The 16,310-nt window shown below is 35.8% G+C and overlaps 1 protein-coding gene across 1 annotated transcript in view; it reads right to left on the bottom strand.

Annotated features, from left to right (window-relative positions):
• Positions 1–16,310, bottom strand: part of OTOGL (otogelin like) — a 95,046-nt gene that overhangs the window by 8,163 nt on the left and 70,573 nt on the right. The window contains exons 39-55 of the mRNA XM_068999633.1: positions 15,602–15,625; positions 15,366–15,458; positions 14,551–14,740; positions 12,106–12,320; positions 10,120–10,261; positions 9,599–9,784; positions 8,880–9,092; positions 7,926–8,030; positions 7,513–7,620; positions 7,047–7,148; positions 6,378–6,482; positions 6,249–6,289; positions 5,224–5,287; positions 4,079–4,257; positions 3,611–3,715; positions 2,680–2,799; positions 1,015–1,060 (exon numbers count right to left, since the gene is read on the bottom strand). Coding sequence (XP_068855734.1) covers positions 1,015–1,060; positions 2,680–2,799; positions 3,611–3,715; positions 4,079–4,257; positions 5,224–5,287; positions 6,249–6,289; positions 6,378–6,482; positions 7,047–7,148; positions 7,513–7,620; positions 7,926–8,030; positions 8,880–9,092; positions 9,599–9,784; positions 10,120–10,261; positions 12,106–12,320; positions 14,551–14,740; positions 15,366–15,458; positions 15,602–15,625 — 2,038 coding nt within the window. The remainder of the gene's footprint in view (positions 1–1,014; positions 1,061–2,679; positions 2,800–3,610; positions 3,716–4,078; positions 4,258–5,223; positions 5,288–6,248; positions 6,290–6,377; positions 6,483–7,046; positions 7,149–7,512; positions 7,621–7,925; positions 8,031–8,879; positions 9,093–9,598; positions 9,785–10,119; positions 10,262–12,105; positions 12,321–14,550; positions 14,741–15,365; positions 15,459–15,601; positions 15,626–16,310) is intronic.

The following is a 16,310-nucleotide window of genomic DNA, read 5'->3' as shown; positions in this document are numbered from 1 at the left end:
TGTTGTTCTGTGTTTTATAAATATCACTACTTCCCCTTATTTCTCCAAATTATATTCAATACATTGCACTTCAGTTTTATATAATAACTGTGCAATATTTGGTTATAAGTCTGTGACTTGCTATTCAATAATATTAAGTAAAAGTTTGTATACAAAAGTTCCAAAGACTAATTTGCTTTTACTCTAATGTTGAACACAAAAAAGGCCAAAAAAGAGGGTCAACATTTTCTGTAATATTGAACATGTCCTTGCTCTACACAATTAGTTTTACAAAATAGTGTTTTATTTATATATATATATACATAATTATATACTTAGATAGTAAAAATTTTTCTAGTCAAAACTGCAGAGAAAACCAGTTTTTTCTCAATCAGTTTTTTAAAGTACATAAATTATGAAAATTTTATGTCAGCTTGAGTCACATTTAATCATATTTTAAAGTTACAAACTCAGAAAATGTGAATGTATTCCCAGATATTAAAAGCTGATTTCATATAAGCATTACTATCATCAATATTACTGTAATTTTTCCTCATTTCAGATTTAAGAAAAAACTTTCCAGGATTTTGGGCCTAGAAAAAACATATTAGGGATACAGAATAAACTGCTAAGTTTGAAGATGTATTGCAAAATGTCATTGAACCAGGAATCAATTTTAGGAGGAAATATTCTTGTCTTTTCAGGTGAAGATCTTATAGGCGCTATTTTAGAGCCAACTTAATGATAAAGAGAATGTTTTCAATGTTTTAATTGAGACAACTTTTAATCTTCCATGGGTTATATTTGGAGAGATTTGGTTATACTCCAGAACAATAATGTTAAAAATCACCAAGTCAGCAGCCAAATGAAGCAAGGCCTTTTAATAAGAGTAGTTAGGTAACTACAACAATTTTATGTGATTTGTAGGGGGAACTGCATGCTTTTTCACTCTTTATGTCCCAGCAACTGAGGTTAAAAAATAAGCCCTCCAAAACCAAAGCCAAACTAGCACATATTGCAGCCTTCATGACTTACAGGTCTTGCAGCAGCCATCATTATACGTCTGCACAATTCCTCCATTCTAGGAAAATAAAAGAAGAATATAGCAAAAAAGTCTGGGCCCAATGCAAAGGAAATTGTGTCTCAAGACATTCCATGTTTTAAAGATGCCAAACTAATAAAAAGTAGTGTCACTGAAATCGAGAGAATTACAGATATGTATCAGCTGAAGGTTTGCTTCACAAATTCTTTACAGCCTTTGAAAGTGAAAATGAACTCTGATGACAAGTTCAGTAGTGTTCAGTTTTCATCTGATCTAGTTTCCTTTGAAAAAGTCATTTAGTTTCTATCAGCATGTTTTTTATATCATCCACTACCACCTATTTCCCCACCACAGAGATTTATTAGGATAGTTTCAAAAATTTACGTGAGCAGCCCGGATCTGCATATCAAGCAGACAACAGAACATAAACAGAACTCTTAGGATAACAACAGACAAAAGACAGACATTTTTACCTTCTATATCTTCATGTGAGCATACATTTTTTACCTTGTTACAGAAAAATTACTGAATAAATTGTTCAAGATGAGCACTTAAATGAGCATTAAATGAGCACTTAAACTCAGATATTCCTGAGTTATCCTGAACTGCCTGTGAGAAAAGCTTCTCAGCTACTAGTTCAAGCATATGCTTAGCATCTCTCAAAAACAGGTCAGACTGATTCAGAAAGTTAATTTTAGGGCTCCATTCCTTAAAATCTTAACCATTACTAGTAAGGAAAGACCCTAATAGATGATGTTAGAATGGTTCCAAGGAAGAAACTCAGAAATAAATTCACAGCAGTACAGGCTGTGATATTTAATTTTAAATAGAATACCTTCTTCAGGATTGGAAGAAATAGGAACTTTTTTAAACAAATGGAAGGAATAAGTAGGACTGGCACCAAATGTATTATCTGTAGTCAAGGCAGCAATGGTACTTACCCTTTCTACATATATATTTATTATTATTTTTAGTTCATATTAAATAGAGGATGTGCCACAAGTGCAAAAATTTTACAAGTATTATAAAGTTAGAGAATAATTAACTTAGAAATTAAACTGCAAGCAAATATACAATCTTTGTGAAGAGTACATGTTCTTCAAAGCAGTTTATATGGATATGCCACCTTTACATTTTTAAATATATGATGTAGGTAGATACCCGGATATTTTTTGTTATGTTACACAAATTTTAGTTTAAGAGACAATAAAGTTTATATATACTCTGTCATCTTCCTAATCATTGCACAACTTAGGGAATTTTTAATATAGCTGACTTTTATATGGAGCATTTCTGGATTTCTTGATCTGATTTATTTACTGTGTGTGTTCTATGAACTTAGCAAAGTATTATTCCAAACTAAAGTAAGACATAGCAATTAGCACTTTGTATAGTGTTATGTCAAGCATGATTCCAATTCCACAATATTCTAATAGCAGTCATCAACAAAACCCAAGCCAAACTTTTACACTCTTCACAGATACTTGGTCACTCAGAAAGAAAACCAGAGTACAGGAAATGACTACAAATTGCTCATTTACATATTTTTACTTACCACTTTTTTAATTTAAAGAAAGTACGTGAAGTTTGCATGTGTTGTGGAGTATAAGCCAAATTCCAGAGCAATTATTGTCACTTACCTTACCCAAAGTACAAACCTTTGTACACTCAGTGTCATTAAATGGGGGACAGACAACACTTGACCCCACTACAATAGCCCCTGCAGCAGTCTTTGCACATTTGTAGTTGGTACAGTTGGAGGTCCAGGTGCTTCCTTCCTGAATATATAAAACAAAGCCACTGTCAGGAAAGCCAAAACACTTCAACTTTATCTCCAACCTAAAATGTCTGTAAAAGTGGTGCCCTCATGCTGTAGCATCTACTGGAGTGCAAAGTCTGCTGCAGACCACCCGTAGGTGGCAAAAGGCAAAGATCATCCTCTAACTACCAGAGGTTACTCCTCCCCAGAGCCATGGCTCTACTCTCCAGCATGCTGCTGAGCATGGGTGTCCTACTGCAGGATGAAAGGACTCTGTGTCAGTTCAATAATTTCTTTTGCTCTGAAATCAGTTGGAAGTATGAACCAAATCATGGCCACATCTAAATTTCTGTGTATGTGTATGCTGGGGCACACCATCAAGATCCTGAACCCCAGTGCCTCAATTTGCACTTTTCCTTTCTGTAGTAACCAGCATGAAGAGAAGAGTGGCCCTGAGAAGAGGGGGACACAGAAGTCCTGATATAGGCTCAGAACCTCTCAACACATCTAAATCACAGTATATAATTTAGAATTAGAAATTGAACCTTGCTCTGCAGTTAAAGCATGTCCAGCCTTAAGTAAATGATAACATTTGAACATCTTTGTAGGAAATACTATAAGCAATAAGATATGTACATGTGTGAAATGTCAGGTCTTTAGATAAGCACACTCATTTCCAGTCATACATCATAAACAGTCTCTAAGTGTGTAACCAGCAGTAAGGAGGTATGAAGCAAGACTGACAGCATGAGTTAACTAAGAAACGCCTGTCAGACTCCTGTCTATTGTACCATTACAGTTATTTCCTATCTCTGTTCAGAGGCACTTACCTCATACACAATCAGTGTTCCATTCTCTGTATGAAAAGAGCAGGACACGTTTTGACACGTACCACAACAAGTATGGTGGCTGAAGGAAGGAATATATACTTGATGCTGGAAAGCAAGGAAAAAAACCAAACAAGTACTTTTTAAACATACATTATATGGAAATTCTTTGATTTCTGAAATTAAAAACACCAGGGAAAACAATGGATGGATGGATGGATGGATGGATGGATGGATGGATGGATGGATGGATGGATGGATGGATGGATTGACAGACAGATATGTTTACATAGGCTGCTAGAAACTGCCTCTCAAAATAATCGTGTACCCACAAGATACACACCATCACTGTTAAGTTCTCAAGTTCTTGCTGAGTAAACAGGACTAGCAAAAGTCTTCACCAAAACTTTTATCCTATTTATGCAGTTGTGCTCACAAATTGCATCATTCCTGTATTTTAAGAATACTCACAGCTTCACATTGCTGGGAACAGTTCATCATTGTGAAATGCATGGCATTGTAGCCTGTGTTCTGATCTTTTTCTTGTAAACACTGTACAGTGTAACAAAGGTCTCCATCCAAGTACTGAATCACTGACTGTCCAGGATTCAGTACTGTGACCTCTTGGAAGATGCACACATCATCCTTCTCTAAAACCAAAAGAAATAAATGTTACCAGAGGGAGAAAAACAATCATGAAACAAATTAACAGAAACACTGATAAGACAAAAGTAGGGCAAAGTCCTACGCATTGCAAAAGTATTCTCTCTTTTAGGCTTGATTGGTTTGTAGTTTTAATTACCAAACAAGAGCAGGAGGAATGATAATTCAGTTTTAGAAAATGCTACAATTACAAAACTGCCTAAAACTGATAGTGTTCGTACTATAGAAGTAAAAAAATTCTGTTGTTCTTATTTTAAAAGTATTCTAATATTTACCATTCAGCTATTCTGTGCATCACAAAATGTAGCCTTTCTGTCAATTAAACTACTATGTCTACAAATACCTGTGGGCCAGTAATCTGCTCAGGCTGAACCATAAATGTGTGCTTGGCTCTTGGAGGCAGTTTAGCCTGGGCTGCTGCCAAGACTGCAGCTTGCCTCAGCACAGTGCAGATGAAATCTAATCTACATGGGTAGCTGAGTGAGGGACGGGAGCAGAGCTCTGATCTTAAGACTGGCTACCTGCTCTTGTGCTGGCTGAACAGGTCAGTTGCCCTGTGTGAGATGTCATCTCATGTGTGCTTGAAAGCAGACCAGGAGCAGCTGCCCTGCTCACACTCAGCTACCATTCACAGCCTGTTTCCTATTTGCCTCTCACCAGAGAGACTGTACCTGACTCTGAAAGCATGGGCAGTTCTGCAACACTCCCACACCCTGCCAGAATAGACACAAAATGGATGGCTTAGCATACAAAGCACCACATTCAGAAAAGAGAGTATCATTGCATAACTAGATAGAGACACATCAAATTAGGACAAAAGAGCATTTACATTTGAGAAGGTTATAGTGGTCCTATTTATGCTTTCTTTGCACAAAATGGTGTGCATAAATGCATAAAAAGCACCCTTTTTGCTAAAAACTGAAACACAACAATGAGGAATAAGAAAAAGTTACCACAAATGTAGTGAATGCATCCACAAGCACTGGAAACACTGCTATCTATTTTTTTAACTTCTCCCTGAGTATAAAAAGATAAAAGTTTGCAAAGTCATGCACAATTAAAGGTAGTGTTACATGGACAATTTTTCTCTAAAAATGTAAAATATTACTTTCATCACTTCCACCCCTGGTTTCATAAAAGAGAAAAGCTGCAATGTACTCAAGAAACAGTAACACGTTCAGAGTTATTCAATGTATTTATCTTGTCAAACAGAAAACAGCACTTCATTTTCCATAGGGGTGCATAGAACAGCAGAGTCAATAAACAGCGTTTTTTCCTGAGATATAAAGTTTTTTCAATAATAAACATAGTAGCAAATGATTGCCTCCTAAGAATTTTCTTCCGAAAGAGTGGTGAAAGCTATTTAAATCTAAAAGTCCTTAATAGACTTTATGTTATGAAGTCTTCACATAAGGAACTTCAGGCATTGGATAAGGAAAATATGGTCATTATGGTATTAATGGGAGTTTGAACATTCACTCATAATTATTTTCCAGCTCACAGTCCCTATTATGACAAACTACAGAGGAGCAAAATATTCATGACTTCTCATATCAGCTAAATTCAATAATGTTCAATCATTTTAATCAAAAGCATAAGTGATTAAGAAAATAACACATTTCTTCAGATGATACATATAATCATAAAGTTCATACCTCATTAATTATTTTTGAAAATGGGAATTACTTATGTAGAAAGCCTCACTAGCATATTGTTTCATGTCAACACTGAACAGGATAAAATTACAGTTTCTTTTTTTCTTTTTCCATATTAAAACACACAAAGTGAAATTTCTCCAAGGAATGGTTAACAACACTATGCAGACACTTGTTGGAATCACATGCTTGAGCTGGGACTGGAAAGGCAATCCCACCCTGTCCCTGTTCACTCTTTACAACCAATTGAAACAAGGAGTGTAAAAGGGAGGGGTAAGAGAGTGGAACACCATTATTAACAATATTTAAAAGACATCACTTACCAATTTACAGGTCAGCATAGTAGCATTTTCACAGCTACATTCTGAAGAGATAAATAAAACTCTGTTAATCAATTAGCTAACTCTTAGCTTTGGTTAACAGCTGTGACTAAGGAATAAATAAATAATTACCACAGTGCCATTCTGGACAACATTGCCCAAGTATTTTTTCCTTCACAGGTGTCATGTCATCTGTACAAATCATAGGAGGCTCAGAACAAAGATTTTCATCACAAACTAAATGAGGGGAAAAGACATATGAGAATGTATTCAACTTTCCTTCATGTTTTCCAGCTTATATTACTTTTGATAAACTATTTCAAAAATAACATTCTTTTATATAAATGTTATTGTATTTCTTAAGCATCTGAATTATATTTGGAATGAAAAACTAAACAAAGATTTTCAAAAGTGATTTTAGTTAGAACAAAAAACCCAACATGGAAGCTGTTTTATTAAATTTGTTCTAATATATGAACAATTGCATATTAATACTCCAAGGATAGGATTCAGTGCCACAGTAATACATTGGTATGTAGATCACTGTGAAAATAACAATATTCTGTCTGGTGAACTAAATAACTTCTCCAGACCTCCACTGACTGGGTTTGTTAGCCCACCACTGAGTATACCAAGAAGCTTGAACCTACCTCAAACAAGGACACCCTCATTTGGATCTCTTAGTCTACACCTGTAGCACACCCTAACTGCTGAATCGGAACAAATCCCCACACACCCACACACTGTCTGTCATTTCTACAGATTTTGGTGACATATTGAACTCACAGCAGTTACACTCACCACAGTAGTAATGAGGACAACAGTAGTGTATGGTATTAAGGTCTACAGTGAGAATTTCCCCTTCACTGCACAAGGGAACAGGCTCAATACAGGATTCACAAACTAAATTTAAAAAAAAATCAGACATTTACAAAGTTTTAAATACTAAAAATTTAGCACATGTGAATTCCATCTAATAGACTATATAACAAGCAGTATTGTGTTTGTTACTCAGATAACAGAACTTCTAAGGTTTTTATGGATATAAAAACTAAACAGAGTTTAAATATGATGTTCAAAATAATGTTGGAAAGAAAAGATCCCCAAACCCAAGGATAATTATGCTCCAGTCAGCCAGATCTGTGTGAAATCTCACTGACCTCTCCAAGAATTCCTACCTTAAGTTACTTGGTTTAGAATTATAGTCTATTTTTGTAAATACTTGACTATTCCTAAGCTCTCCATAAAAATATTAGAGGCTTCTTACCACAGAGATGAGAGAAACAACAGGGATCTTCCTGTTTTGCTTCAACAATAAATTGATCTTCTCGGCAGTCTGGCTGGGAGGCATTAAAACAAACTGAAGGATCACATTCTGCAGGATGTGAAACAAACAACATTTTTAAAGGAGTCACTGAAACAATACAAAAAGATTTAAAAAATATTCTTCATATACTATGTAAAATAAAATACACCAAAGTGATTGTAAATCAGAAGTAACAAAAAACACAAACACAAAAAAATACTGGAGAATGTTTAAAAAAACATACATTGTTGCCTGGTGCTATTTAATGTCCCATTCTGTCAACAATCAAACCAACTTGTAATACAAATTTTCTCCCAACATATAATACAAGTATGGAAAACTTTCCACTAACTGTGGTTTTGTATTTCCCTTACCGCATCGGTACTGTGGGCAGCAGGACAGGGGCTGGTAGCCTACCACTAATTGTTCATTGGGTTTGCATGTTGGAATAATGGCATCACACAATGACATGTTACATTCTGTGGGATAAAAAACAATCAATTTTGACATCTTTAAACAGCTACAAGTGCAAGTCCTATAGTTCAAACCATTGATACCATCTAGTACAGAAATCCACAAAACAAGAGCAGCCAAAGTCAGCTTAAAGTTCACTCCATACCATCATACAGATTTTTGAGCTCAACCCAAGCAAGCAGTTATATCCCTCTTGAAACTGGTATTCACTTGCTCTGCTTCCTATACATGAAACCAGCTATAAAGTCCCATTGATGTTCCTTTAGCAAATTCACAATACAGCATTGGTTACAGGTATCTAATGAGCAAAAGGACCATATCAGCTGGACCATATATTCTCATTTGCCTTGAATATGTTATGAAGAAATTAGTATATTTTGCTCAATGTTTTAAGAGCAAAAAACTTATTCTTTTTCTTAGCAATCATGGCTAGGCAGAATATTAGTATTCAGTGATCAGCTCCCAAAAACCATCTTCTGGGAAACAGCAGTAGATCAGAGGATACTGCTCTTCACACCAAAGCACTAGAAAGAAAAGCAAACAATCTCTGATGACTTCCCCAAATACCAAGGTACTTCTATCATTGAATATATATCAATTTATTATTAAATTCCATGCAAGAGCTTAAAAAATAATTTTTAACAGAAGATTGGCTTAACCGGTGGACCTCTAAGAAAAAAATTATTTCAGTGAATAATTCTTATAAAGAATAGAAGCCTTAATTGCTGGCCCAACCAGCCACAAGTACTTGAAAATTAATTCTAAAAAATGTTACCTTGAATTTAAAGTTTTTCAGCTGCCTGTGAATGTCATGCACTTAGACTTCTGTTACTGAACACAAATGTGGTACATACCACAAACTTTCTTGGGACAGCAAGCTCTCTCTTCAATGACATAGAGTAGAACTTCCCCTTCTCTTTCACAGACTGGTGCTGGATCCTCATTGCATTCAGGTTCTACAGCAACAACGCTTCCATTTTCTAAACAGCTGTACATGCAGCACCCTCTCATGGACCCATTCCAGATCTCCCCAGCAGAGCGGGGCTGTCCTTTATTATCTGTACATGCTGGGGGAAAAAAAAAAAGGTGATATCCCTTCAACAAGCAGACAGGTCCCATTTCCTGCAAGCAACTACGACTTGCATAACATTCTGCATAAAATAATACCACTGTGGAGCATTATGATAAAAGAAACCCAGAAAAAGGATGATGACCCTAAGAGCCCCAAAGGAACAAATGCTTCACTACGGTGAAAATGGGTGAGGGCAAGGGACAGAACCTCCCAGGTTATTCCTTCCTAAGTTCTCAAGGGAGGAAAGCCTGGGAGCTAAAGAATGACCACTATTTTCCCCCCAGTAGGGGTACATCAGCACTGGGTCTTAAAGCCAAGATAACTGAAAGCACAAACTGCTGCAGCTTGAGAAAAAGGTAGGCTCTGTTCAAGGGACCTTTCTCAGATTCGCAGTTACTGAGGACTGACACAGAACTTAAACTCATCTCTTACCATGAACTGTTAATATAACTGCAGTTAATATTTCATAACTGCAAAACTACTCTGTCCTACTGTACTTACTACATTTTTCTTCTGGTATACAGAGGTCAGAGTCTGTTCTATGCAGAATGGTGCCATTTTTGCACACACAGTCTTCCCTTAAATAGTAACAGGGAGAATCTTCATAGAACCATTTATTCAAGCATGTCTTGGCTTCACAGGGTTGCACACAAGGCTGGTATTCCTTGCCCTCAGGACAGTTCAGTGCTGCAAGGAATAAAAAAGGACATTGAGTGCTTCTGTATTCTTTCAGCATTTCACTGGATAAACAGGTAGTAATAACAAGTGAGTTAGCACAGAAAGCATGCATTTATACTTTTAACAGTACTCTAGGTAAGCAGCTAATTCAATGGAGATTAAAATTCATTCATGACTAAATGATGTATTCGCATCTTAAGAACTTGTACCCTGATTTATCAATGCTGTGCTAAATTGAGATGTTACTTACAAGAATAATAGAAAGAAATATATTTTTAATTTATCACTAGAAAAAATTCATCACTAAAGCCACATAGGGGTACAGAACATGGCTGTCTGCTTACAACAGTAATCAGGTGTCCTCCATTTAATGCAGATGTTGTGCTTGTTGCACAAAGCTACATATGCAGAAAGCGCATCACACTCATAATTCCAAAAATTAGAACTGTTGACCCACATCTTCTCACAAAATTCCTGTGGTGACACCTAGGAACATATTGCAATTGGGAATTAACAAGTATAAGGACTTTCTGTAATTAAAATAAATCAGTAATTAAGAGAAATAATATAGCCACAAGGGAAAAAATTGCTAGCAGTGTCTAAATTAACACATATCATCTTTGTCAGAACACTCATTCTGCAAAACTTAAACTGCCAGAATTTTCTGTGCTCATCAGCAGACACAGAACGCAGACCTAGTGAGATTGTCACACTACTTACAAGAACTTTTCAGTATAGCCCTGAAAGTGAAACAATCTCAGCTAAACGTTGCTGCTATACCTTCCATACAATCCTGCTGGGAATGAATTACTTATTACTCTGTTTCTGTGTCTGTAGGACCTGATAGCCTATGTTACTGAGTCTAAATGCAGGTGGAGAAACCTATCTTATTTCTGTTGCATTTGTTTGCATAAATTTTTAACAACATGTAAAAGTCAGATTTTATTTCATTCTGCCTGTTCACTACTGTGTTGCAGCCGAGTTCTCCCTGTGATTTCAGCAAGTCTTCAAGCAGTCTCTCACTTCTGCCAAGAAGGTCATGACTGATGACTGTGTTACCTATCCTTGACGAGCTGCTCCCTGCCAGAGTGCACAGTATGCTCCATCCACTCTAGCTCTGCTACCATCTTGTATATGAAAAAAAACAAATTTCACAATGAATGAACCAGCCCCTTGAAAATGTTGATGGTACATCAGTTTTTTCTATAAACCAGGAAAAGATGCACTATTAGAGTTCTCCTGGGAATGTATATGCAGTAGGAATTCTGACTCCTCAGATTTCCTTAAATTATTAGAAAATGAGGTATGTCAAAACAATTATGCAAAGCATCCTATTACTCACTGGTACTACTCTATCTTCTAGATTCCAAACCACTAACCACTGCTCCCTTCCCACTAAGTTTCTGAGGCAAATATCTATTAATTTTTGTATATAAAGAAACTACTCTAGTTCCTTCCTTTCAGAACTCCCTGAATTTTTTCCACCTCAGGAAATTGACGAGAGGTCTCAGGAATTTGAAAGACGGGGCTCAGCTGCATGCAACACTTTTAACAGCATTTGTGTGTGATGAAAACTAAAGTGTAACACAATAAGAACCAAGGGTGGAAAGGCAGAACGAAGTGAATCAGGAATGGGAACTCAAGTATCTCTCAGGAGGAAAGGGCCACTTGAGTAATTAATCCTTTTTATTTTTAATTAAGTGGGGGAAGTCAGTCAGACCTCAAGGATTTGGAGCTTCCTCATTTTCTGTTCTGGGAAGCAGCCGTGCTGCACTACCCACCTCTAGTGATAGTCTGCATGCTACAGCTATATCCCCGTTAGAAAGTACAGTTTGTGGAAACAAATGATAGTGATTTCTGTAAGAAATGCTACAAAATTGTCAACATAATATTTGACTATGTCAAAAATTTTTAACTGAAAATTTCTTTAGTCCAGTAAGTCTCCAACTGCATGAATTGCTGTTGTGTGCAGGAGAAGCATGAGGTTTTCTGTTCTAGTGATCCATGTTAAGCATTTAATAAAAATAACACCTTCGGAATGTGTTTATCTTGACATGATGATCCGTTGTCTCTCCTTTGACAATTGCCCATTAAACAATTTCAAATAAACAGCGTAATAGCACAGGGATCAATATAGATGTGTGTTTACAATGGACAACATGACTAAAGTACTAAAGCCAGCATGACATGGGTATTAAAACCATCCATTCCGTTGTCAAATCATAAAAATAAGCAAAACATGAAAAATGTGTGTGTATCCATCACGCTTTTCTTAATTATACAACTTTTATTAGGTTTGCTCCTGCAATTTTTCCGATCATCATACTCACTTTCTTGTGACAAGGGATGAAAGTACTTCTGTTTAACAGTTCCATACAGTATGAGCAGTTATCTTCAGTACAGTTTCTTGCTGGCCTCCTGGTTGTTACATCAAGTGATTTCTCAATTTCCCAACTCTTAATGAACATTTCGATTTCCTCCATATTTGTAATTATGGTCATGTTTTGCATTTTCAGGTCATCACTAGGATCTCCATTACACACCCCTGGAGACAGAGCATCATATTCAAAGCACAAAAAACATGCCACATACCTTCATTTGGGAAAGAAAAGTGCACTTGATAAGTTATGATCAATACTGCAGCAGGCTGACCTGTGCAACTTAGTCACCTTAGTTTATAAATTAAAGCAGCTGTATATCCACTGTAGTTCCAACTTCCTGCTTGTGATTCTACTTCTCAGCTCAATGGCTTAGTAAAGCAAGTAGATCATACAACACAACTCATGATACCTTTCACAGCAATTTACTTTTGAGAAAAACTACTACCAAAATGTGCTGTTGACTGTAGCAAATTCACTGACATGGCACTAGATTCTGATCTCATCCACTGAATATCAGTTAGTTCCTTGGGAGTAACAGTAGATGGTTTTCAAATTAACTGCTCGTCACTTATGATTTGACACTGTACTGAAATTTAACTGAACATTCTAAGTGCAAGAAGTTATGAAAAGAACCTTTTGATGAACAAATTGCTTTATCTAGAGAAAATACTTTTCTTACTCAATTTATTAATACAAAACCACTATAAAAACAACCTTCCCAGACCTCTGACATTCAGTGTCTACCTGAATTCACTATTGTATGCATTCTGTTGATTAATCAATTAAACTATATGATCTCTTTAAGTGAGAACAAGTGAGTAATGCCAAAACTTTGATCTTCATAATGGCGTTTTATGTCTCGGGTACTGGTCAGGAAAAGTTTCTCTGTTCCTTCTGCACAGTTAAGCACATCCTAAGCCCTTGCCCTCATGCTTTCAGCCCTGCAGTCTGATGCTCTCCAGGGTCCTTTGTTAGAACTGGATGAGCTTGGTGTAGCAGGCTGTTATTCTTTCAGACAGCATGGAGAAATACAGAAGATCGCATTTAAGTAAGAAGCATTTTACAGTAGCAGCACTTTCCAGTATTCTTAACTCTTATGCTTCTTGCTGTAGATCACAAACTTAGAATTTTTAAGGCCATGCTGCAGAACTGCAGAATCAATACAGCTTTAAAAATAAAGCAAATTTACCACATAGTCCCACAATTTTTTCTAGGATGAGAAGAAGAAGATTGAAGACTCCCAGACAGGAACAAACAGCAGAGAAAGGAAAGAAGCACCAAAGAAAGCTTCAGAATTTACTGCAAAATATTAGGTAGTGCAACACTTGTAAGCTAAGTTTGGATTTGTCTGCATTGTCTTACTCTCTTTATCTTTCCATACACAAAGAGGAACTATCCTGTAAGTCTTCCTACATTTGACCTCATCTCATCCCACTTGCTCAGCCTGCATAGAGAAGATGACATGACACTGGGAAAACATGCAGGGCCAGCCTTCACCTTCTCTCACTAGATCTTTTGTTCAAGCAGAATATAGAAATTGATTTTAAATACTTGATTTGTTTATGTTTATATTTATATTTAAAGCATTTATGATTTGGTTTTTAGTTTTTAAAACTAAAAGCTGTTTAAAAGATTATAAAAAAGTTAATTTTCCTTTTCAATATGAAGTAGATTATATAAAATTTAAAACCACCAGAAAATGAACATTTATGATAAAACTTAAGTAATTTTGAATTACCTGCTTAGACTTTATATTATTCATACTGGAAGAATTATAAAAAGACTTAAGAGAAGCCTGAAACCTGCTACATTTACTATCATGGTAATTCAAGACTGAAACAACTCAGCACAGTTTTGGACCCTAGACCCAGCCTCAAGAGGTCTAAATACACATTCTAAATTCATTATCCTCACAAGAATTGGACCCTTCCCAAGATACAACTTTTGTCAGTATTTTCATAGCAATAAGCTGCTACTGTTAACATCAGACAGTTATTCTTTTCTCCATAATCACTGAAATATACTGTCACTACCTGAACTTCTTTAGCAGCCACTTCACTAAAAATTTTCTTTTTCTTTACTTGGCTTCAGCAATACTCTTAAAACAGGTAGAAATAAGTAAATGAAATAAGTAAATTTTTTTAAAGTTATTTAGATACAATGTGCTGATCACTACTTGTTCTGCAAAGTACTTTATTATCACACAGTAACTTCAAACAGAAAAATTAATTTATTATTATTAATAGTCTTTTACAGGCCCTCATATAGGATTGTCAGCATAGTTAATGAGGGTCACGAGAGCTATGGGGACAGCTGGTCACAGATACAAAAGGGAGCCGCAAATTTCTATGGGGAAGTTTTTGAATAAGAAAAGAATTGCCACCATAGCCTCACCACAAAGTCCTTCTGTCTTCCTCGATGTGTTGGAGTGTAATCCATACTGTATATCTATGATGCCTGTAACATGAGCCCACTTGATGCTAATACCAGCTGGGGTATTAACAACATACATTGCACCAGTATCCTGAACACTCAGTCCTTCTTTTGAAAATGGTAATGGTTGAATTACAGAATCCACAGTTACCTAAAATAAACCAAACTCATTTTAGAGACAAAGCCAGATTGCAATGATGTATTTTATATGCATTTCTATTTTATAACAAAAGGTTTTTTTCACAGCCTCTGCCACATATGACAGTCACAGTGCTTAAATTAGAGAGCTTCCCACCAAGTGCTACTTCCAAAAACTGCAAATGAAGTAGGCATGAGGAAAAAAAAATTCTAATTAAGGAAAGAATAAATCTTATTTATCATATATTATATGATAAAACAAAACCTCATTCTAGTAATTCAAAGTCATCTGTTCTGACTTGTTACTGACTAGCAGGAAAAGTAGCTTAAGAATTTATCGTGTCTAGGGTTCTAGGGTTTCTGGAAGTATAGTCTCAGGCATAACTGCTTTTGCAGCTTCTTAAAAATCTCAAAAGAACTTTAAAGTGTCATTTTGGAAAAATGACATTTAAGTGAAGCATGGTACCAGAAATGTATATTGTTTTGCTTCCAGCATAGCATGAATTACTGGGAACCTGAACTGCAAAAGTAATCCTAATCCCGTAGTGTTTCATTTTAATTCTGATCTATCATATTCTACAACAGAATAGCTTTCCAGCTATTTTTTAAGAGTACACACACTGCTGATTTATACTTACTTGTCTTGCTAAACGATTGATAAGTATTTGACACGTGTGTGTTGTGACATTCAATTTCTTAAAACAGAGCCCTGAAGTGTTTGCAGGTGGCACCTTGAAAGAAAAATGACAAACAAGTTTTGTTACTAACATTTTTCTAATTCTGTGCCAGTGCTATTGGAATTTTTTTATATTACTTTAATAATATCTTTTAATATTAATGCATTTTATAATTAGCAAAATAAGTAAGCACTTACTAGTTTTCTTATTGAATTTGCACTCTGGAAAACAAAAATAAATTAGAAGCGCAATAATAATCAGCAGCATTTTATTTAGAAAAAAAAGTTACTATTTTCTTTGTCTTTAATGTTCTTCTACAATCAGCTACATAATTAAATTAATTTAATATATTCCTTACAAATAATAAAAAATACACACTGCAGCAAATTCTGTGCATATGCCGAAAGGCCCTTTCAAAAAATATCTCTTGAAGAACTAAACATGCAGACTTCTAAAGCTCATCTGCATATGTGTTCTGCATTCCCTCCTCTAGACTGCAACCAGGAAACAAGAGAGCAATTCAATAGAAAACCTCTAAAACAATGCAACGCCCTTAACAATCATAAAGTTCAAACATACAGTTGCCCAGTGAGAGTAAATAAGAGGGATGGGAAGGATAGAAGCCTGCTGAAGCCCCTCATCACTGACTGGTTTATCGACAAACCAAAGATGGACTCAATCCAGTTGCTCAAGGGCTGCATAAACTAGGACTGTGGACAATGCAAAGGAAGTATTTGTACAGACTCTAAGGATGAGACTGACCTGATCTAAACTGGAAATCTAAAAATAAAGTGGTCGGATCCCCTGTTTAGACAAGAGTTAGACAACTACGAAGAACAACTCATCACAAAGTCATTAATACTTTCCTAAAATAACTACAAAATATAGTTTTTGACTATTAAAAAT

The sequence above is a fragment of the Aphelocoma coerulescens genome, chromosome 1A (genome assembly GCF_041296385.1).
Source record: "Aphelocoma coerulescens isolate FSJ_1873_10779 chromosome 1A, UR_Acoe_1.0, whole genome shotgun sequence".
Classification (NCBI taxonomy): Eukaryota; Metazoa; Chordata; class Aves; order Passeriformes; family Corvidae; genus Aphelocoma; species Aphelocoma coerulescens.
Note: the sequence above shows the minus strand (reverse complement) of the source record. Positions and strands in the feature narration are given on the sequence as shown.